The sequence below is a fragment of the Pteronotus mesoamericanus genome, unplaced genomic scaffold (genome assembly GCF_021234165.1).
Source record: "Pteronotus mesoamericanus isolate MK-2021 breed Mesoamerican mustached bat unplaced genomic scaffold, CSHL_Meso_final contig_50, whole genome shotgun sequence".
Lineage (NCBI taxonomy): Eukaryota > Metazoa > Chordata > Mammalia > Chiroptera > Mormoopidae > Pteronotus > Pteronotus mesoamericanus.
Window position 1 is genome coordinate 42,452,611 of NW_026555186.1, and position 22,871 is coordinate 42,475,481.

At 36.3% G+C, this 22,871-nt stretch overlaps 1 protein-coding gene across 5 annotated transcripts in view; it reads right to left on the reverse strand.

Annotated features, from left to right (window-relative positions):
• The window catches only part of ARB2A (ARB2 cotranscriptional regulator A), a 418,904-nt gene that overhangs the window by 357,774 nt on the left and 38,259 nt on the right, over positions 1-22,871 (reverse strand). For all 5 annotated transcript variants that reach the window (XM_054578602.1, XM_054578600.1, XM_054578603.1 and 2 more), the window contains 2 exons: positions 20,579-20,680; positions 16,018-16,118 (listed from right to left, as the gene is read on the reverse strand). In XM_054578602.1, coding sequence (XP_054434577.1) covers positions 16,018-16,118; positions 20,579-20,648 — 171 coding nt within the window. In that variant the 5' untranslated portion in view covers positions 20,649-20,680. The remainder of the gene's footprint in view (positions 1-16,017; positions 16,119-20,578; positions 20,681-22,871) is intronic.

Consider the following 22,871-nt stretch of genomic DNA (forward strand, 5'->3'; position numbering starts at 1 on the left):
TCCCTGGATCCCAAGTCCCTGGGATAATATGATTTAAGCCTAGAAAGGTACACATAATAGTTTGGGTCAAAGCTAAGAAATACCAAACTTGGAGAAACCTACCATCTTATAGAAAGCTCTAAGTAAGCCTGTTCTTTGTCCCAGAAAGAGACATTATCTCGTCCGTGAAGACTGCTTCCTACAAACACAACTCTGAGAAATCTCCAAGGTAAAAAGTAGGCAGGGCCTTGGACTCTTGGCATATCTGCTAAGACATTAGGAGCATGAGGGGGCGCATAGAGGATTGTCCCAACATTCACCCACCAGTTCATTTTCTGACTACAGACGCATTTATGTCCCAGGCAAAATACTAAATAAGCTATCTCTAAAGAAATGGAACAAACTATCTGGGGACAACTCAAGTGCTAGAATGGATGATGTTATCCCAAAGAAAAGTACTCCAAATTCTAGTATTTAAGGGTCCCAAATAAAATAATACGGTCCTCAAACACAAAAGTGAAGCCTACAAGTAAACAGGCCCCACTCAGGTACAAACAGCTTCTTTAAGTTTCCTAGCATCAGTTTCTTTTTTCCCAATATTTAATTGTGAAACTTTTCAAATATACAGTATAAAAAAATTGAAAAATAATACAATAAACACACCACTTTGACTGAACAACTGTTAACAACATTTTGCCACATAGTCTTCCTTTTTATGTCTGTGAGTTTCCCCCATTCTCAAGAAGCATTTAAAAATAACTTGCAAGTATCATGATTTTCTCCCTAAATATTTAACATGCATCACCTAGGAATAAGGACATTTTCCTACATACCCGTAATACCATTATCACACCTAAAAAATTAATCTTCCCTCAACTGTCCATAAAAAGCACAGTTTTGTTTAATATTCCTTTTGAACCTAAATGCCATCAATGTTCACATGCTGAATTTGGTTACTGTGTCTCCTTGTCTATTTTCATGTGGAGCAGTGCCCATCCCGCACCCCTCCTCCCCCGCAACACATAGATCTTTTTAACATTATTAGTATCATTGTTTCTTATGACACTAGGCCAACTGTCTTTCACATGTTCTATCTTCTGGGTTTTTCTGACTGTGTCCTTGTGGTATGATTTACTTTTTCTTCTATTTCCTGTATTTTGTGAAAATTAGAAGAAATAGCTAAAGGTCTAAATAGAGTCAGAGTCAACATAAATAACAAGAATAATCAGGCCCTGGCTGGTGTGGCTCAGTGCACTGAGCACTGGTCTATGAACAGAAAGGTCACCAGTTTGATTCCCAGTCAGGGCACACGCCTGGGTTGCACGGCAGGTTCCCAGTTGAGGGTGTGTGAAAGGCTTGATTGATGTTTCTCTCGCACACCGATGTTTCCCTCTTTCTCCCTCCCTTCCCTTCTCTTTAAAAGTAAATAAATGAAATCTTTAAAAAAAAATTCATAGTTAATAATGTTTTCAAATTACATCACATCAGAAGTTTTACTCCTGATACTAACTTTGTTTACTTAGATATAAGTGCTCACAGCTAGATCTCTTATTTCAGGCATATAATTTTCCCAATAAAAACTGCAAGAAATCTGTGAATTGATACTTTGGTACTATGCAAATACCCTGTAAAAATATTCCCTCACATCCTTTTACCTATTGAAATTAGCATCCAGTGATGATCCTCATCTAAATAAATTATTTCATGGCAGGGTTGTTTATTAGTTTTTTTGCTACTTATGTAACAACCTACCACAAATTTAACAGCCTTAAAACAACACAATCTAGCATCTCACAACTTGGGGATCAGTAATCTGAGTTGGTCTCTGGCTTTCTCTGCTCTAGGTTTTACAAGACTAAAATCAATGTGTCAGCAGACTGGACTCATCAGTAGGCTCTGATTAAGAGTCCACATCCAAGCTGATTCAGGTGTCGGAAAAATGCAAATTCACTGAGGTTGTAGGGCCGCAATCCCCATTTCCCTGCTGGCTGTTTGTTTGAGGACACCCTTTGCTCCACAAGGCCTCTCTCTGGTTCTTGCAGGTGGACCCTGCATCTGAGAGTCAGTAATGGTGTACCGAATTGCTGAATCCTTGTATGATTGGAATCTCTCTGGCTTCCCTTCTGCTGCATCTCTCTTCCCTCCTCATCTGGAAAATAGGTGACTGACTCTAGCCTTCCTCTTTTGGCTCCAGTGACTTTGCTACTGGGTCCACCAAGATAATCCAGGATAATCTCCCTATCTTTAGGTCATCTGACTAATGACCTTATTTACATCTGCAAAATTCCTTCAAAGTAGCACCTAGATTAGCACTTGATGGAATAAGCAGGAAATGGTAATCTTTGGGGAAAATCTTTAGAAATACGCCAACCACAGGCAGCAAAATTGTGATTTTCTAATTCTATCATATTTTTTATTTTTATAATCCAGTATTCTCTATTAAAGAGCATTCATCCTTCACCTATGAATGAATTATAATTCCTCATAAAAAACCAGTTACTTAATTCTTTCCCTTTGATTACCAATATTCAGATAATTTTCATCTGATGATAGCAAATTATATTTTTAAAAATATTATGGAATCATGACTTCTTATTAAATGTTTTATAATCACTAGAACCCTTATTCTCTTTTATCCTCAAATTGTCCCAATTTTGGAAGCCCTTTCAAGTTGGTTCTTCTGTCCTTATCACGTACTTCCGTTAGACTGTTTGCTTTCCAGCAAAATGTGCTAGCCTCATCTTATATTTCCCCAATTCCAGATCTGGAATCAGCCTTTTCTCCAAAGAGCCCTGGCTCCTTTTACTAGGCAATGCATTTGGTAACCAAGATCTTACTACTAAGTGTACTCATGGCTATTAAAGAATCTCTTCTTACAGGCCTTTCCAGTGAGTGGAACTAGAAAATATATTTTAAAACATAATGAGTTTGCAGTGATGTAATGGGGTACAAAGCATGGGGTCCCCTAAAAACAGGGGAACAACCCCACAACCCTGCCTTCAGACAGGATGTGGAGTAGGAGGGGTACCCACAGAGCAGAAAGTACAGCATTTAAGACACATAGGATAACAAAGAGAAATTAATAGTTATGCCTTCCTAAAGGGAAACACGCTGCTGCCAAGGATGAATTGTGTAGGGGACTGTGCAGTGACTCATTGACATAGCCAGGGATGGATGCCCTCCCCGGATGCCTGTGCCTTGCTGGGAACTCTTGCCCTGACTAAAGATGGCAACCAAAAAAGGGTCAAAGACACTGGGAAGCTGATAAAAATGGTAAACACTAACACACCACAGGAAGAACTGGATATTTAATCACATAGGAAGTTCTGAGTGGAGCATTTAAATTAAAGCAGGCTGCCCCAAGGTCAGACGACGTCTGCCAGGAGGTCTGCCAGAAGGTCTGCCTGTAGGTCTGCAGAAGAGGCTACTACAAGGTCTGTAAAGGGGTCTGCCTGCCTGGGGCTCTGCCTGGAAGTCATGTAGAAGATGACAGGCGCAGAGCCGGCGGTGCTGCAGGGCACCCGCCTGGCCAAACATAGGCACCTGAGAGGTGCTTGGAGCTGAACTGTAACCAAGAATGCTAAGCTGTGGATTTCTGCTTCTCTGAAGGATGTACAGAAAAGTCACTCTCTTGGTATGGGGACTCTCGATACAAGACTTTAGAGCTTGGTGCAAGCTCTTTCCCTTTGGGTTTTTGGCATCTGGATGTTCTGGGCTTCTGGCCTGGCTCCCCACACAGATGGGGACACTCCTGGGGGCAGGGTCCCATGCAGGGACTGCGTAATGCAGCGCATGCTTTCCTAAACTGCTACATGGAGGCTGAGAACAGCACATCCCAGATCCTGAAGGAGAGAGCTGCTCAGTAAGGATGGCGACCCTGAAATACACAAGTGCGCATTCCAGAGAGAATGAAGATCTGTTAGTATGACCAGCTAATGGACAAATAGGAATATGGGGAACTTCTCGGTATGGTTTTGACTTGTAGAATTTTGGGGAACAAGGGAAGTTCTGGATCTTGTGGGAGAAAAAGAAGAGGGCTCTGAGCAGGAGTGCTCTCAGCAGCCTCAAGGATGGAACCCTCTTAATAAAAGCCTGTTTCCTTCAACACCAATTGCTGAGTCTTATAAATTAAAGGCACCAAGTGGCCGAGCCCCAGCTGGCATGGTTACATTGATATAGGAAAATTTATATGTCACTCCACAGGGATTTTCCTAACTGCTTTCATGTTAGATTTGTATCTCTTTTCTCTAATACTGAAAATTAAAGTTCACAATTACACTTACTTATGTGTTTTAATATTTAACCATATTTATAAAATAGTATCAAAATTCTTACACCAATATTGTTAATTACAATCAAACCACTGATTTAATTTTAACACTTCATTGGCCATTCTTCTTATGCTTAAGACAAATCCAGCAAAGGAAGGACAAAGTACTGTATCCAAAAGACATCTGAAATCACTCTTTTTTCTATTTGATTATATCAACAACTAGATATATGCTGTATACTTAGGTTCATATGTTTTGACTTCTTTCAATTTCTGTATTTTTCCTCCAACATATTAAAATTTGTGTATGCTTCAAAAAATAAAAATTATACAAAAAAGTATAAGGGATTTCTCAATGTTATTCCTCCAAATTCCCAAAGATAAACATTAATTTTATCTTTCTCATTTTTCCAAAAAAATAAACAGCCAAATATATGTATTTCCTACCTCTCCTTTCTCACACAAAAGGGAAAATACAACTGTAATTTTTTAAGAATTTGCAATTTTCCCCTCTAAAGAGATTATATTATTTTACATGTTAATAAGAGAGGTCCTTTCTCTCTACAGCTTTATGTACTAAGTGTGCTGTCAAGCTTATAGGTTTCTGTCAACCTGACAGGTGAGAAATGTTATTTCAGTATAGTCTTTTATTATGGGTAAGGTTAAAAATCTTTTCATATGTTTAAAAGCTATGTGGAGAATAAAGATGGCGAAGGAGTGAGTGGAAGTCACGCTGACCTCCTCCCAGGGCTAACCTGGAATTAAAACTGAATTGTGGACAAATTACCTGGAACAAACACCTCAACAATTAATGAGAGAGGAGACATATAAACTCAGAAAGACAGAAGAATCAGCTTTAGCACAAACTACCTTCTACAGAGTGCAGTAGAGACTCGAAATGGCAGGCAGGGTTCCCACTGGCGACAGCACCAGAAGGATATTGAAACGGCCAGTTGAATCCCCTGAGGAGAGCCGGGTCTAAACCATAAGCAGGAATCTCCAGCCTACAGCACCAGAGCCCAAGAAGTACTCAGATAATAGCCAGTTGCAAAAAGCAGCAGGGTTGCTCTCTGCCACAGACAGGCGGCAAGAGATGCAAAGAGCCATTTAAAGGGCAAAAGCACAAATTTTTATGTGCAGCCACTTGCCCTGGTCCATGACAAAGACAGGGACAGAGTGGGCTAGAGACGCCTAAGGAGAGACTTGGGAAGGAGACTTCGGGGAAAGAACGGAAACAGTATATGGCAGGGTCCCAGAGCTGACTCATTCCCCACATGGCAGCAGCCATCTTGCTCAGGTAGATACTCCCCTGAGTGGCAACAGTATGAAAGGACAAAATAGCCCCACCCCCAGGAGGAACTTGGCCCTACTGAGAGATGAAGGCTTTGGGGAGAAAATAGACGGAGAAGCCAGGGGATCCCGGTGTGGACTACCTCCCCCATACAGCAGCAATCTGGCTCAGGCAGACCATGCCACTGAGCAAAAACAGCGTGAGAGGACTCAATAACCTTGTACCCAGAAGGGACTCTGCCCCGACCAGTGATGTCTCCAACTGGCATCCTGAGTGCAGAATGACTAGATTAACAGCTGAAGGAGAGAGCCACAGACAGTAGATTCATGAAAGTCTTGAACAGACTGCCTAAGGTCACTCAGGGTCAACATCTGACATCATCAGAAGCAGATGCAGAAAGTAAAAACATGGTAGTCTCCTACCATAGAAGTTCACATCACAAAGTCAGGAAATCAAGACGGATCAATTTAAGAAGCAGAAGCAAAAAAGAAGAGTCTCGCAAATGATGGGAAGACAAAAAAACACTCCCCAATTGAAGGGAAAGGAGGAATCCTCAGAAAGAGAACTAAAGGGAAAACAGGCAAGTAAACTATCAGATACTGTGTTCCAAACAACGGTTCTAAGGAAGCTCAATGAGCTCAGTGAGCTCAGACAGAACTACAAAAAACTACAGGGAAACTACGAGGAACTCACTGCAAACTACATCACCATGAAAAAGGACATAGAAACTATCAATAAGAGACAAGAGGAAATGAAGAATACAATTTCTGAATTGAAGAACACGGTAGAAGGAATCAAGAGCAGGCTAGATGAAGCAGAGGACTGAATCAGCGAGCTGGAGGATAAAGTAGAAAAAAGCTCCCAGAAAGAGCAAGAAAATGAAAGAAGACTCCAAAAGAATGAAGAGGCGTTTAGGGAAATGCAGGATAACCTGGAACATAAGGATATCCATGTAATAGGGATACCAGAAGAAGAGGAGGAGCAAGGGGTAGAGAACCTGTTTGAAAAAGTAATGATGGAAACTTCCCTCAGAGAGTTCCATTCAAGAGGAACCCAGTGAGGCCCACTCCAAGATACATCATAATTAGAAAGGCAAATATCAAAGATAAACAGAATCCTAAAGGCAGCAAGGGAGAAAGAAGTAGTAACATATCAGGGAGCCCCAATACAGCTAGCCGCTGACTTCTGAACAGAAACACTTTAAGACAGAAGGGAGTGGCAAGAAATATTCCAAGTAATGAAAAACAAAGGCCTGCAACCAAGACTGCTCTACCCAGCAAGGCTCTCAATTAAATTGGAAGGCAAAATAAGGAGTTTCCAAGACAAAAGGCCAAAAGAATACACCTCCACCAAACCAGTCTTGCAAACTATGGTAAACAGATTGCTTTAAAGAGATGCAGAAAAAAGAGTCTGTGAATACCCACTTCCTTTCACAGTCACCAATAGTTGATATTACCAATATTTTTTAACATATATTATCTGATCGTGACAAGGATGTGTTATCTCAGTTGTTCCTTTATTATTTGTTGAAACTAAACCTGTTTTTGTATATTTCTTGCACATTTCTATTACTTTTAAGAAGCTTTAAATGACTTTTTGATATCCTTTATCCATTTTTTGATTCAATGTTTGTAGAATTTTTTCCCTAAAAAAACCCCCTGCCAAAAACTTAACCCTTTTTTAGAAGTGCTGCAAATACTTCCCTATTCTGTTACTTGTCCTTTAACTCTTTTTATATGTATATTACTGTACAGTCTTAACTGTTTAATGTAGTCATAGTGCCAATATTTCACTTTATAGCTTCTGGGTTTGGATATTTTCCTTCAGGGTAAGAAAAATATTAGTTTGTAGTTTCTCCTAAAACTCCTTAGATTCTACATACTGATTTGTAACTCACCTGAATATTTCTTGTATAATGTGTGAAATAGGGCTCTATATTTGTTTTATATCGAGTAATAGCGGTCCATGCACCTTATTTGTTGACTAAGCCTTATTTTCCCCATTGATTTGAAATATCGATTTGACCATATATTACATTGTTAGACAGGTATATAATTTGTCTCTAGAATGCTCCTTTTATTTCATTGATCTACTTGATTATTTCTGTGCTGGTGTCATGTTTTAATTGCTGAGGCTTTATAATAGATTTAAGTTTCTTAATATTTCATAATGGATCTTGACATTTAAAAAACTACATAAAGTCAATCTGCATTAAGAAAGAAAGGGAGGGAAGGAGGGAGGGAGTGAGAAAAATATGGAACTCCTACCTTTTGGGACAACATGGATGGAACTGGAGAATATTAAGCTAAGTGAAAGAAGCCAGTTGGTGAAAGACAAATACCATATGATATCACCTGTAAGTGGAATCCATTCAACAAAATAAACTAACGAACAAAATAAACCACAGATACATAACCATGGAGGCGACTGAAAGTGACCAAAGGGGATGGGGAAAGAGGACAATGGTGCAAAGAAGCGGAAGGGACTAGACAAAGAACATGTGTGAATGACCCATGAACATGGACAACAGAGTGGGAATTGACTGTGCGAGTGGGGGGTGTTGGTGGGATGAGTTGAGGAGGGTAAAGGGGGAAAAATTGAGACAAGTGTAATAGAATAAACATGATGTATAAATTAAAAAAATAAATAAAATTTGAGTATACGTCACAATGTACATCATAATGAACTCCAAATGGATCAGAGATTTAAATGCAGACAATTAAATAACACCTATCAGATCATACAGTAGCACTGATTGTAGTTTTGAAATACCAATTCAGTATCAGTGATTATGGTTTTGAAATACTATTTTTCATTAAAGCAATCTGAGTTCTTTGGAGAATTGTTGGATTCCAGTCTGGACCAAGAAACTAATGACATTAGCCTGGAATATTATGTCATATTAGATAGCAAGGAAGCTGCCAAAGATTACTATCCCTTCTAGAGAAAAAGGCAAAATAAAATGAACAAAAAAAACCACTCACCAAACAGCAAAAGACAAGCAGTTCCTGGGGGGAATGCACATAGCCTTTAATTATTAATTTTTTAAATTTATTTTATTTTGTAAAAATCATGTTTACTGTATTACAGTTGTCTCAATTTTTCCCCTTTGTCCTTCCCATCCTGCCCTCCTCTCCCACAGTCAATTCCCACTCTGTTGTCCATGTTCATGGGTCATTCACACATGTTCTTTGTTTAGTCCCTTCCCCTTCTTTCCACCACTGTTTTCCTTCCCCTTCCCCTCTGGTCACTTTCTGTCCCGTCCATGTTTCCTTGCCTTTTGGATAATTTTGTTCATTAGTTTATTTTGCTGAATAGATTCCACTTATAGATGAGATCATATGGGATTAGTCTTTCAACACTAGATTATTTCACCTAGCACAACAGTCTCCAGTTGAATCCATGTTGTTGCAGAAGGTCAGAGTTCCTTCTTTCAGTCTTTCCTTTTCTAAACTGCAGATTGTTTTTATTTATTTATTTTTTTAAATGTCAAGATCCATTATGAAATATTAAGAAACTTAAATCTATTATAAAGCCTCAGCAATTAAAACATGACACCAGCACAGAAATAATCAAGTAGATCAATGAAATAAAAGGAGCATTCTAGAGACAAATTATATACCTGTCTAACAATGTAATATATGGTCAAATCGATATTTCAAATCAATGGGGAAAATAAGGCTTAGTCAACAAATAAGGTGCATGGACCGCTATTACTCGATATAAAACAAATATAGAGCCCTATTTCACACATTATACAAGAAATATTCAGGTGAGTTACAAATCAGTATGTAGAATCTAAGGAGTTTTAGGAGAAACTACAAACTAATATTTTTCTTACCCTGAAGGAAAATATCCAAACCCAGAAGCTATAAAGTGAAATATTGGCACTATGACTACATTAAACAGTTAAGACTGTACAGTAATATACATATAAAAAGAGTTAAAGGACAAGTAACAGAATAGGGAAGTATTTGCAGCACTTCTAAAAAAGGGTTAAGTTTTTGGCAGGGGGTTTTTTTAGGGAAAAAATTCTACAAACATTGAATCAAAAAATGGATAAAGGATATCAAAAAGTCATTTAAAGCTTCTTAAAAGTAATAGAAATGTGCAAGAAATATACAAAAACAGGTTTAGTTTCAACAAATAATAAAGGAACAACTGAGATAACACATCCTTGTCACGATCAGATAATATATGTTAAAAAATATTGGTAATATCAACTATTGGTGACTGTGAAAGGAAGTGGGTATTCACAGACTCTTTTTTCTGCATCTCTTTAAAGCAATCTGTTTACCATAGTTTGCAAGACTGGTTTGGTGGAGGTGTATTCTTTTGGCCTTTTGTCTTGGAAACTCCTTATTTTGCCTTCCAATTTAATTGAGAGCCTTGCTGGGTAGAGCAGTCTTGGTTGCAGGCCTTTGTTTTTCATTACTTGGAATATTTCTTGCCACTCCCTTCTGTCTTAAAGTGTTTCTGTTCAGAAGTCAGCGGCTAGCTGTATTGGGGCTCCCTGATATGTTACTACTTCTTTCTCCCTTGCTGCCTTTAGGATTCTGTTTATCTTTGATATTTGCCTTTCTAATTATGATGTATCTTGGAGTGGGCCTCACTGGGTTCCTCTTGAATGGAACTCTCTGAGGGAAGTTTCCATCATTACTTTTTCAAACAGGTTCTCTACCCCTTGCTCCTCCTCTTCTTCTGGTATCCCTATTATACGGATATCCTTATGTTCCAGGTTATCCTGCATTTCCCTAAACGCCTCTTCATTCTTTTGGAGTCTTCTTTCATTTTCTTGCTCTTTCTGGGAGCTTTTTTCTACTTTATCCTCCAGCTCGCTGATTCAGTCCTCTGCTTCATCTAGCCTGCTCTTGATTCCTTCTACCGTGTTCTTCAATTCAGAAATTGTATTCTTCATTTCCTCTTGTCTCTTATTGATAGTTTCTATGTCCTTTTTCATGGTGATGTAGTTTGCAGTGAGTTCCTCGTAGTTTCCCTGTAGTTTTTTGTAGTTCTGTCTGAGCTCACTGAGCTCATTGAGCTTCCTTAGAACCGTTGTTTGGAACACAGTATCTGATAGTTTACTTGCCTGTTTTCCCTTTAGTTCTCTTTCTGAGGATTCCTCCTTTCCCTTCAATTGGGGAGTGTTTTTTTGTCTTCCCATCATTTGCGAGACTCTTCTTTTTTGCTTCTGCTTCTTAAATTGATCCGTCTTGATTTCCTGACTTTGTGATGTGAACTTCTATGGTAGGAGACTACCATGTTTTTACTTTCTGCATCTGCTTCTGATGATGTCAGATGTTGACCCTGAGTGACCTTAGGCAGTCTGTTCAAGACTTTCATGAATCTACTGTCTGTGGCTCTCTCCTTCAGCTGTTAATCTAGTCACTCTGCATTCAGCAAGCCTCCTTAGACAGCTCACAGCGTGGCAGAGTCTCACGCAGCTGCTGTATGGGGAAAGAGTCAGCACTTGGATCCCACCAGCTACTCTCTCCATTCTCTCCCCAAAGCTTCCATCCCCAGTCTCTCCTCAAGTGTCTCCAGACTTCTCTGCACCCTCTTCAGCCAGGGATCTACTTTCTGTGGCTGCCACTCTGTGCTCAGCAGGCGGCTTAGTCAGCACAGGGCGGGGTGGAATCCCACCTGGGGGTGGGGCTATTGGTTCCTCTAACACTGCTGCCACTCAAGAGGAGTGGTCTCTGCCTGAGCAATATGGCTGCTGCCGCATGGGGGATTAGTCAGCGCTGATATACCACTGGCTACTCTCGCCTGTTCTCCCTAAAGGCTCCTTCCCCAGCCTCTCCTCAGGTGTGTCTAGCCCACTCTGCCCCCACCTTTGCCAGAGACCAGAGAAAGTGGCTTCACAAAAAAATTTATGCGTTGGCCGTTTAAATGGCTCTTTGCGTCTCTAGCCACCTGTTTGTGGCAGAGAGCAACCCTGCTGCTTTTCACAGCTGGCTGTTTTCTGTGTACTTTTTGGGCTTTGGTGCTGTAGGCTAGAGATCCCTGCTTATGGTTTAGACCCCGCTCTTCTCACGGGGATCTAACTGGCCATTTCAGTATCCTTCTGGTGCTGCCACCTGTGGGCGCCCTGCCTGCCTTCTTGAGTGTCTACTACACTCCTTACCAGCGAGATTGCGCTAAAGCCAATTCTTCTCTCTCCGAGGTTACAAGGCTCCCCTCTCACAATTGTTCATTTGTTTGTTGCAGGTGATTTCTCCACAATTTATTTGTAATTACAGGTCGGTCCTAGGAGGAGGTCAGTGTGACTTCCGCTCACTCTCCACCATCTTGATTCTCCCCAAATTTTATATTTTTATGTGTAATGTTAATCTATTCATTACTTTAAGTCCCTTTTACTCCCATGATTTGATTCTATCATAAGATAAACTATATTTCCATGTGTATTTAACTTTCAGTGTACTTCTGGACTTTGTATTCTGTTTAGTTGGTCTGTGGGTCTGTTTTTAAGAGGCTTACAATTTTTCTCAGTTGGGGTTTTTCATTATTTCAATGACTATTTCTTCAATTCTAAGATGTCTAATTACTAATACCATCTTGGATATAGTACCCCACTTGTAGGAATGAACAATAGAGAGAGATGAAAGTCAAGGAGATTGCTAACCAACTCTGGATCAATGGACATTTCTTTGCTTCTACCATAGAAATAGAAATTTTAGGCCAGTAATAATAAATAGACTAAGACAGAGAAATAAAAAAGAAAAAAAAAACCCAAATTAAATCTTCATGTTACTAATAAAAATAAACTAGAAATCTTAATAGTATAGTTCTATTTTCATTCCATGATCCTAACATTTCCTGGGCACAGTAAAGAATATAAAATATCAGATGTGCATCTTACTATTCCTCACAACAGTACAGAAAATTTTATCCACATTTTACAGTGGAGGCTAAGAAATACTATTTTTCTAAAGTCACACAGATAGTGACTGCGACAGAACTAGGCCCCAGATCTCCTAATGGCCAGCCCTTTGTTTCTATCACTATTTAAGATATGTAAATCTCACATTATATGAAGTTATTAATTATATACAATCACATATTAAAATGTGAATATTAAATAATGATAATTTATATTATGGTTCCTTACTTTAAGTTGCTCCTATTTCAAACACCTAAATATGGCCACTGTAAAAACTTTTAAGACACCACTCGTCTATATTCTTTAATAAAATCCATTTTCAAAATATAACATTTTTCAATAATTTGCTACTATTTTACAAGATATAGTACTAATACAGGTCTAGGAAAAAAAAATTTTGCCCTTAGTTCTTTTTTAAGTGTGATCCTAGCCATAAAGAAAGAGCCGAGCTTATAGGAGTACCTAATCACTGTTATTCTCTTATTAAGCACATTGACAATTTCTTACTACTTAAAGAGGTAAGCAAGATAAATATCAAAGCAAATGCAAAGACCCAAATTAGGCAAGAAAATCAAACCTCTTTTTCATTAGAATTTCTGCTGGATTATAAATTCTCCGTTTAATAGTAATTCAGTATTGACATGAAAGAGTTGAGAAAATTTTACAAGTTACATGCTGAGTTTTTACCATTTTATTTACTACTTAACATGATAGCCTTTATAGTCTTTTTGACTGAGTCTACCAGAAACATTCTCTGGCATTCAACCCCAATACACATACACTGAAGACTTCTATTTTCAAAATTACTCTTTCACACAGCTCTCTCACCTCATTCAACTGATAGTTATTTTTCTAAATTTAGAGAAATTATACAAACTTTTAATCAAGCTATAGGTAGACAGTAAAAAAAATATACATATTAGCAAAAGCATATGTTTCACTATAAAAACGTAACTACGGGAAAGGAAAGAGTATTTGTGTAGTCAGGGCACTGTATTCTAAAATCAAACTGACATCTCAGTTTATTTTATTTACACAATAAGCTTAATTTACATAGAAATGATAAAGCATTTCAGGAGCAAGTCTTAAAAACAATTCCTGCTGAATGACTGCTATAATAATCCTAAGAAATAAACATAAACTAAAACAGCAGTTGTGAAACATACAGGGTGGAGCAAAAGTAGGTTTACAGTTGTGAGCATGCAAAACAGAGTTCATTTTTATATTATTGTTTATTAATTATTGTATTATTTTTCCATAAAAACAACTGTAAGCCTACTTTTGCCCCACCCTGTATAATAGCTCTCATCTAAAGACAAAATTTGATATTTAGTAGAAAAACACTATAAAATTAGAAGGAGTTTTGGTTTAGATTGCTGACAAGAGTAAAAATCTGTCTCCTTTAAACTTCAATCTTAAGCATATCAAAAGCTGAAGGTAGTCTCACAGGCAATAAACTCAAATTTGCACTATCTACTGAATTCTGCCCTATCCATCGAGGAGGATAAGGATTTTTTTCTGTGCTTCTATGTCCAGGACATGGTGACATGCTTTCTACAGGTTCTTGCTTAATGGCACTAAAGATGTTTTAGTAATACAAAGTACTAAATTATTTGTAGGAGTTAAATACAAAAGTTTATTTGTTTTTAAGAACCGTGGGCAGGTATGTAAGAACTTACATATTCTTAATTATAGTAACATAAGTTTACATTTTGACTATAAAGGTTGAAAACTTTCCAACAGAGTATGTCACAAATAGAGTATTTTTTATTAAGTAATTTTAATCAGCAAAGCTTTAAGAGTCTAAAACTTTTAGAATATAAGTGGGAATTAGAATAAAACAATTAAAATTATTTAGTGTTACAAATAGAAAAATTATCATTAACAGATCATTTTCCTCCCTTCCAGTAAGGAAATACATGTCTTTATGTTTAAATTTCTAATCTTAAGAAATTCTCTAAAAATACATAGGTTCAGAATTTATACTAAACAGTTTATATATGTCTCACATTCATTTTTAAACAAATATCATGAAGACAAAGTTTTACCCAACTGCTTAAAGACATGCATAAAAAATATAAATAAAGCAAACCTGTGCCTTTATTTTACTAACATTTTTTATTCTATTTTCTTATTTATTTTTATTTAACTTTTAATTGTACTACATGGCGTTCTCTTTAAAAAATATTTTTTTTGGAAGAAGACAAGATAGGAAGAAAAAGGTAATGGAAAGAAAGGAAATTGAGAAGGGAGAAAGACTATAGCAGAAGAGATGAGGGAAGGCTTCTTAAAGGCGGGAAAATTGAGCCAAAACCTGCAGACATGTGGAGGTAGGGGTGTCATGAACAAGGAAGGAAGGGTATTTCAAAGAAAGAAAACAGTGTAAGAAAAGTATAAGGTGTAAATAAAGGATAGTAAGTTGGTTAAATCTAACTTGAAACTTGAAGGCACAACTTAGAAATAGAAATTAAGGAATGGGGTGAAAAGACAGGTCCATGTATGTGTTAAATCCCATCATAATAAACTAAACAAATATACTATAGTGAAAATTGTGTCATCATTTGCATATAACTAGAACTTATACTAGTTATACAGATGTAGGAAATGAAATTCAACCAATTACCAACTTTCAACAGTGAAATTAGCAATGAAATCAAGTATCCAAATAAGACATGAGAAGCAAGATGACATGTAACAATGGCTATAACAACCTGTTGTCGCCTCCAACCCTTGGGTCTTTGATGTGCTCACTTTTACGCTGGAAAGCTATGTTTACTACTAAAACTATTGCATTACAATTTAAATCCTGTGATTTCGTTTGATCAGTTGGGGCCAATGCCATCATGAAAACAAACGTGAACACAGGCAGAAAAGGTGGAAATCTAGATAAAGCAGAATATTTTCTCTCTATATATACATAATCATTAAAGTGAAAACTCAAAATATTTTGATTTTCATGGAGTAAGGTCCACCAAAAATAAATCTGTGACTCTCCCTATCTCCAAAATCTTTGTCTTAGGAAATCCTAAGAGAAAGAAATCACTTATACATGGGATTACCTATTAAAACACACTAGCTAGATTTTGCTATAGATGATATTGGATGACAGAGATTGAGAATGAAAAAGATGCAGATGCCAAGAAGAAAAACATATATTTGGAGAACAGAACTTGTCCAAATGAACAAGGGTACATGGCTTACACAAAGGATTAAAATGTAAAATAAAAACAAACAAAAAAACCTAGTCCTTCTTTAAGGCCATATAGCATAAATACACTATAATGGCAATACAAGTTCACAGCATATAATTATTGCATTCAGGTGAAAATGGCCAAACTTTTTTATGTGCAGAATAAATTATTCAGAGCATTAAATATAATTAAATTATAAATGCAGGAGAACAATGTCAAAACTGTGAAGGTCCTCACATTTTACCCTGTTTGCAGGCTAACAAGTTAACTTGCTATAAGTTAACCTTTTTGAAATTACTTTTTGTAGAACAAGTGCATAAACTGCTTCAACTTTAAAACTTTTATTCATAAGACTATTTAAAACTGAAAAAGAACAAGGCTGAATTTGTATATATGACCATACCTCTCCTAGAGCTTCGTATCTTTTCTGGTTCCATCTGTGTAAGTCTTCTCGGTAGTTAAAAACAAACGGTTCCCCAGTTTTTATGTGTCTTAACTGTCCCTCTAGAAGATAAAGAAACAACACTGCTATGATTCAGAGTACATGTATAATAATATGGGAAGTAAAAGTAATATCTAATAAAAATGTAAAAGACCTTTCTCAGAACTGTTAATTTTTTTCATTAGATTTTTTACTTCAAGTATCGGTACGATGAAAACATATAAATACCATAAAAGAATGGCCCCAAATACTTAAATGCTGTGCTCTCTGATCTTCATTTTCTAATCTAAAGTAAATTAACAACAGCATTTGAGGGACTATGATATATAAGGTCCCAGTTCTTAAGCTTAGAGGCTATCTGAAGAGTTAAACCTTAAGTATTAAAAAGTTAAGCAACTTCTCTAGAAGTTAAACAAGAATAGTGTCAGTCAACAATCTAAAAACTGCCACAGGCAATTCATGTAGACAATAAAGTCTAAAATGAGTCTGGATTCATTTAAAGGATCCCATCAGGCCAGAACAGGTTCAGAAGATTTTGGTGAGACTTCTCAACTACGCTTGAAAATTTGGGTAGAATTTCAAACAGAAAGTGGAGATAGGCAGTGAGCCAGTGCTGGCTTGGATTAACAAGTCAGACTCATTCAATCCAGAGCTTTAACTGATAATGAATAATTATACTAATAATTTCAAGGGCATAAATAATCAAGAGGCACAGACAAAACAGGGAAAGATCTGCAAGAGCCTGGAAATTTCTTCCCAGGTCCTTTCCTCTCACTAGACAGCACTCTCTGGTCCACAGCTGGTGAGCTCTGTAACTGAGTCATACAGGTTACACATTGGTGAGCATTTTGGTTACAATGTACTTCCATTTTATGTGTCGGAGAACTAGTGGTACTGCCTATGCAGTAGTCTTCAGAGAAATATGCCTCACATATCCACAGATTATAGGTTTGTTTATCATGATCAATGCCAAAAGAGCCATCCTGCTGAAAGTTTTCCGTGGATAAGGACTCTTCCTCATAGTAAACATTAATCTATATTCACTAAAAGATTAAATTATCAGCATGTTTACGAAAGACAAAAGACAAGGCCACCCGTCATCTTCTTTTCCCTAGGAGTATTCCTCTGGTAATCAGGAGGGAAATAGGCCAGAGGAGGATTGCTTTAATTGCCCACCACCCAGCAATATAAACAACATAACGAAAAACGGACAGCAAAGATAAATAACAGGGAACAACTCAGTTTAACAGAACAGAAAAAAATGTATTGAGCCAAATAAAATTTAACTCTGGGAGACCTCTTGGGATCAAACAGTTGAAGGCCCAAACTATTGGGTTTGGATTTTGTCCTAATGAGCAGTGAGGCACAGGAAAGGGTTCAGAAGCAGAAGAGGAATATGATCAAGATGAATGGAATTAATATATGATTATTATCCAATGGGGGGATGCAGAAGTAGAGAAAAAACTTGAAAATTATGGTGCTAAAACTGAATCCAGAAATATAGTGCTCCAAGTAAAACTACTTCACTGTTTTTATGAATCAATTTTATCACATATAAAGTGTGGGTATTTTTAATATACAAAATAAAGGTTAATCTTTTATCATAAAGATCTTTTTTAGTATTCTCAACATGAGATATTTATTGGATCATTATCACGCTCTTTTATATTGGATATCATAAAAATTAAAAGGTGTATATGTTATTCTTTCTAGAAAAGGTATATTCCCACATAACATATCAATACAGTAGATTCACAGCACCTGCAAATCTAACAATTAAGATTTTAGAGCAATCTTCAAGGTACATGACATACGGTAAGGTGTAACAGAAATGTGAAATTTATTTTCTGTAAGACTAATGTGTGAAAGAAAACTGACTTACCTAGCTAGTAAGTAAAATAAACAGACCACTTGTATCTACGTTGCAAAGAAAGTTTTATTTATTTATTTTAATGCTCTACTCACTTTGGACATAATTATCATAAAGTGAGAAAGATTTTTTTGATTCTTTAGGAAAAAACAGGCTCCACCAAAACAGCCAGCTACTAGCATTAGTGTGAAAAGTGAAAAGAGGGTAAAGAGACAAAGGAAGAGAGCATTCTTATCCAGAAAAGTCATCTAGGTCATTTATGGTATTTGCAAATTTGGAATTTTCTGAGGGTTTGAAACTCTCTCCCGCAACTATCAAAGGTCTGATGTGGGACACTGTAGCTTAGAGTTCCCTAAAATCAGCTGTAAAGTTTTAAATGTGTACACAAACAAGCATTATTCTGGGAAGTGTATATTAATACATATATTTTATCAGATTCATGGTGGAGTCTAGGAACCAAAATAGGCAATCACTGACCTATACGAATCAACCAATTGAAAGCATATAGGATATTTCCTATAGTGAGAATTTAATAAATATCAGATATCATGAAATACAAGATTCAAACTCAAAAGGTTTACAAACAATCATTTTTTGGTGATAAGAAGGTGTGCTTCCTCATAATACTGCACTAGGGTCTAGGGAGTGTGGATAAAAGCAAAAGGGGGAAAACATTTAGTTTCTTCATATTCCAAAGCAAGGATATTTGAGCTGGGTCTTATACAATTACAACTGGAGAATGGCTAAACAGACATTTAAAACCCAAGGAGTATTTAAACAGGCACAGTGATTTGAAAGAACAAGTATCAGTCTCATTCAGGTAAAAAGAGTCTTTCCTTTTTATTAGAGTGAACTTTTGTACCCTAATTTTACTTTTACCCAAGTAAGTTCTTTAAAATACTTTAAAAAATCTAGAAGCTTCCTCAATCAGGTAATTAAAGTTTCATTTTGAAGCTTTCTTAAGAGCTTTGCCCTTATAAAACTGAAAAAGAAGCCCCCAAAGATATTAAGTTAGACTTATTCTTTTAGAGATTTAATATTGAGACCGAGTTTACCATTTTCAAATCTTCCCATCTTTGAAAAAGTATTCACCATTAACCCCAAATTCAAAGGTGAATTCTATCATGCTAAAAATAAGATCCTTAAAAATGACATTCTCTTGCCAGGGCTGGTGTGGCTCAGTGGACTGAGTGCCAGCTTGCAGAGCAGGGAATTGCCAGTTCGATTCCCAGTCAGGGCACATGCTTGGGTTGTAGGTCAGGTCCCCAGTAGGGGGCGCAGGAGAGACAACCACATGTTGATGTTCTTCTCCCTCCCTCCCTCCCTTCCCGTCTCTCTAAAAAAATAAATAAAATCTTTAAAAAAATAACATTCTTTCCTTGGAATGCAAGCATCTTTGTTTCAGTTAGTCTATATTTATGCAACGCAGTGTACACGATATTTAAAAAATAAATGGTGGCTATGTGCAAGGCTGCATGTGCATTTGGGGTGTGTACATGAAAGGGCACATGCATGTGCATGCAAGGGTGTACAAACGTATGCCAAGATGTACGTGTGAGTGCACACATGTGTATGTGAGTGTATCAGATAAGAAAGGTAAGGATAAAAGTGTATTGCTCCTTTATTTTCTGCTCACTTTATGAAATGTTCAAGGAAGATGAAAGATAGACTACAATGGAAACTGATGTACTATATCCATAAAGCAAACATAGTTCTATGATTTACTCACACTACCAACACATCCCCCATTCTTGCTCTGGAAAAAAATCTATATAGTAATCATTTCAAAGGAGCACAGGCAATGTTACTCTCAGTGCTCATTTGATTCTGTTAATTAAAATATAAACAACTTTAAAAAACCTGAAATATTACTACTCATACATATTTTGGCATAAGATAGCCTTTATTTAAAAGGCATGAAAAATAATATCCTAAAAGAGATCAAAGTTTCCAGTACCTTCTACTTAAACTCATTTCATATTCTAGTATAACTGATATGGTAAAAGGATACCCATTAACACAGTGATGACAGATCACCAATTTAGTCGATGTAGAGCAATAACTAGAAAGTTAAAACTCAAATGCTACCCAGTGTGTAATATCATTACCCTTAAAGTATGTGTGTTATTAAGCCAATGAATCATAATTCTTTGTTCCAGAAATATCCTTGCAATCTTTGGTCTGTATTTCTAAATCCCAAGTGCAAACTTTATTTTATTCAGAATTGAATAAATTTTAAAATAAGGATGTCTCCTGAAAAATATCATAGAAAATTGAGTATTATGCTTAAAATATCATCACAGATAATCATTGTCAGTGACTTCATTCAAAAGAACAGGTAACACAGTAGCATATGTCTATATAATTGGAAATTCCAGTTGCATACCAGAGAGTTGAATGCTCAAGGTTGAAATAAATACCTAAACTGAACCTAATTCATATCTATTGGGTAAGTGACATGACAATTTATGGGAAATTATAAGTTGCTTCTTTTAATAAAGTGAGAAATTTCACCATTAAAGGATTAGACATTATTTCTCAAAAGAAATACATAAAACATTCTTGCTGGCACATAATAGTAGCAAATAACATCTGTCCTATGATTCTATTAATATTGTTAAATAAATACTGTGTGTAACATACACCACTTACTTTCATTAAAAGCATATTCAAATCCTTCCAAGGTATCAGGAAAATCAAGAGGTGGTTCATCTTTTTTCATTAGTTCATCCAAATCTATCCTAGATAATAAATCTGTAAAAAATGGTAAGAAACTTACTTATATTCATTTTCATAGTTATTAAGGATTATATTTTAAATTATTTTAAGTATTCTTTTGTTCTATTACATTACTTTTATGTTGCCATACTGACAATGGTATTAAATTTTTAGGTTCCCAGAGTTCTATATTATAATGAAGTACAATATCAACATAACATAAGCACTTTCAAAATTATGATTTTCAAAACAATCACAAATCATGTCCTATGTACCATTATAGTAAATTATTAACTTCCTCCCTTCAAAATATGCAATTAACTGTACTTTATTAACCTCCTTTTATTGTTTTACAAGTTTCAGATATTAATACGACTTTTAAAAGGTCACTAAATTTTAAATCTAAATAATACTATTTATAGATAAGGATATTTATAAATCTAGTAGCAATACAACTTTTTCACTTCAGGGAAGATTACAATATTAGAAAATGATAACTGAATAAACTGGTTAACATAAAGCAAATTTTATTTTTCACATTATTTGATTCTATGTGATCAAAATATTTGTCAACAATATTTTCAATGAACACTTTATTTTGGATTTTATTTTATTTTAGACTTAATGAAAAGTTGAAAGATATTACAAACAGTATATGTATATCCTTCAGTTTCCCTTATTGCTGACATCCTACATTACAATGGTATAGCTGTAAAAATGAAGAAATAAATGTTGGTACATTACTATTAACTAAGCCCAGATATTATTATTCATCAGTTTTTCCATAATGTCCATCTTCTGTTTTGGGATTCCAACTGGTATACTACATTGTATATAGTTGTCATGCCTCCCCAGTCTCCTCTGGTCTTTGCTTCTTTTTCTATGATCTTGACTGTTTTGAGGAGTACTAATCAGGTGTTTAGTAGAATGACCCACAATTTAAATTTGTCTGGCTTTGTGTGTGTGTGATTAGACTAAGGCTATAAGTTTTTAGAAAGAATATCACAGAATGAACCACCCTTTGCATCACATCAGTGGGATATAAATTTTCATAAGTTGGTAAAGACAGTGTTTGCCGGACTTCATGATAAAGTTACTATTTTTCCCTTTCCACAATCTATTCTTTTTTTTTTTTCAGGACATATTTTTTTTTTTAAATTTATTTACTTTTTAAATACATTTGTCTCTGCCTCCCCCCACCTCCTTCCCTTGCCCCCTCCCTCCTTCCCTCCCTCAGCTCTTCCCCTTTGGTTTTGTCCATGAGTCCTTGCTATATGTTCCTTGACTTTCCCCTTCCCTTCCCTTTCCCAGGCCCCCCCACTTCCCTCTTGTCTCTGTTGATTTCTTTTCCTTTCAGTGTTGCTGGTCATATTTTCCTTGCATCTTTGCATTGTTGGTTAGGTTCCGCTTATAGGTGAGATCATATGGTATTTGTCTTTCGCCCCCTGGCTTATTTCGCTTAGCATGATGCTCTCCAGTTCCATCCATGCTGTAGCGATGTTTAGTAGTTCTTTTTTTCTTTCTGCTGCGTAGTATTCTTGTAAGTGACTAAGTCTAGTCCACTCTCAAAAAGGGAGGGGAAGGAATTACTATGTTCTATCTCCTGGAGTAGAGGACAACTACAAATATTACTTGTAATCTTTTGTATGGAAGCTTTGTCTCTCTTCCTCCACTTACGTATTTAGTCAATCATTTATTTATATAGATATTTATTTTATACTTTGGGTTACAGTCCAATACTACATCATTTACTTTGTTTCTCACATTGTTATAATGTTGGCCACTGTAAACTCAGCTGGGTCTCGTATCTCTTTGACATGCTTTCATCTTCTAGTTTTTTTAACATTCCTGACTTTCTGCTATTATAAAATGCTCCAAGTTTATCTTATGTTTTCCCTCCCCAGCCCTAGAATCAGTCCATCAGCAAGCATTTAATGATATGTTTTGGCTCATATTATTTGTGAGGCAAAAACGCTCACTATAAGTCTTCATAGAGTAATATAGAAACTCAGAAAAATAAAAATATAAATTTCAAATTTATTCAGTTCCAAAAGATGTTTTTGTAAAAAAAAAAAAAAGTTTAAGTTTGGAGATTTTTCATTCTACCATAAGTTCCTGATAAGAAAAAGCTCCTTGGACATGTGATAAAGCAAACCAGTCCCTTTTTCTACAAAAGAAGTATCTCAGAAGAAACACTTTATTTCTGTTTCATACAGGAATATAACAA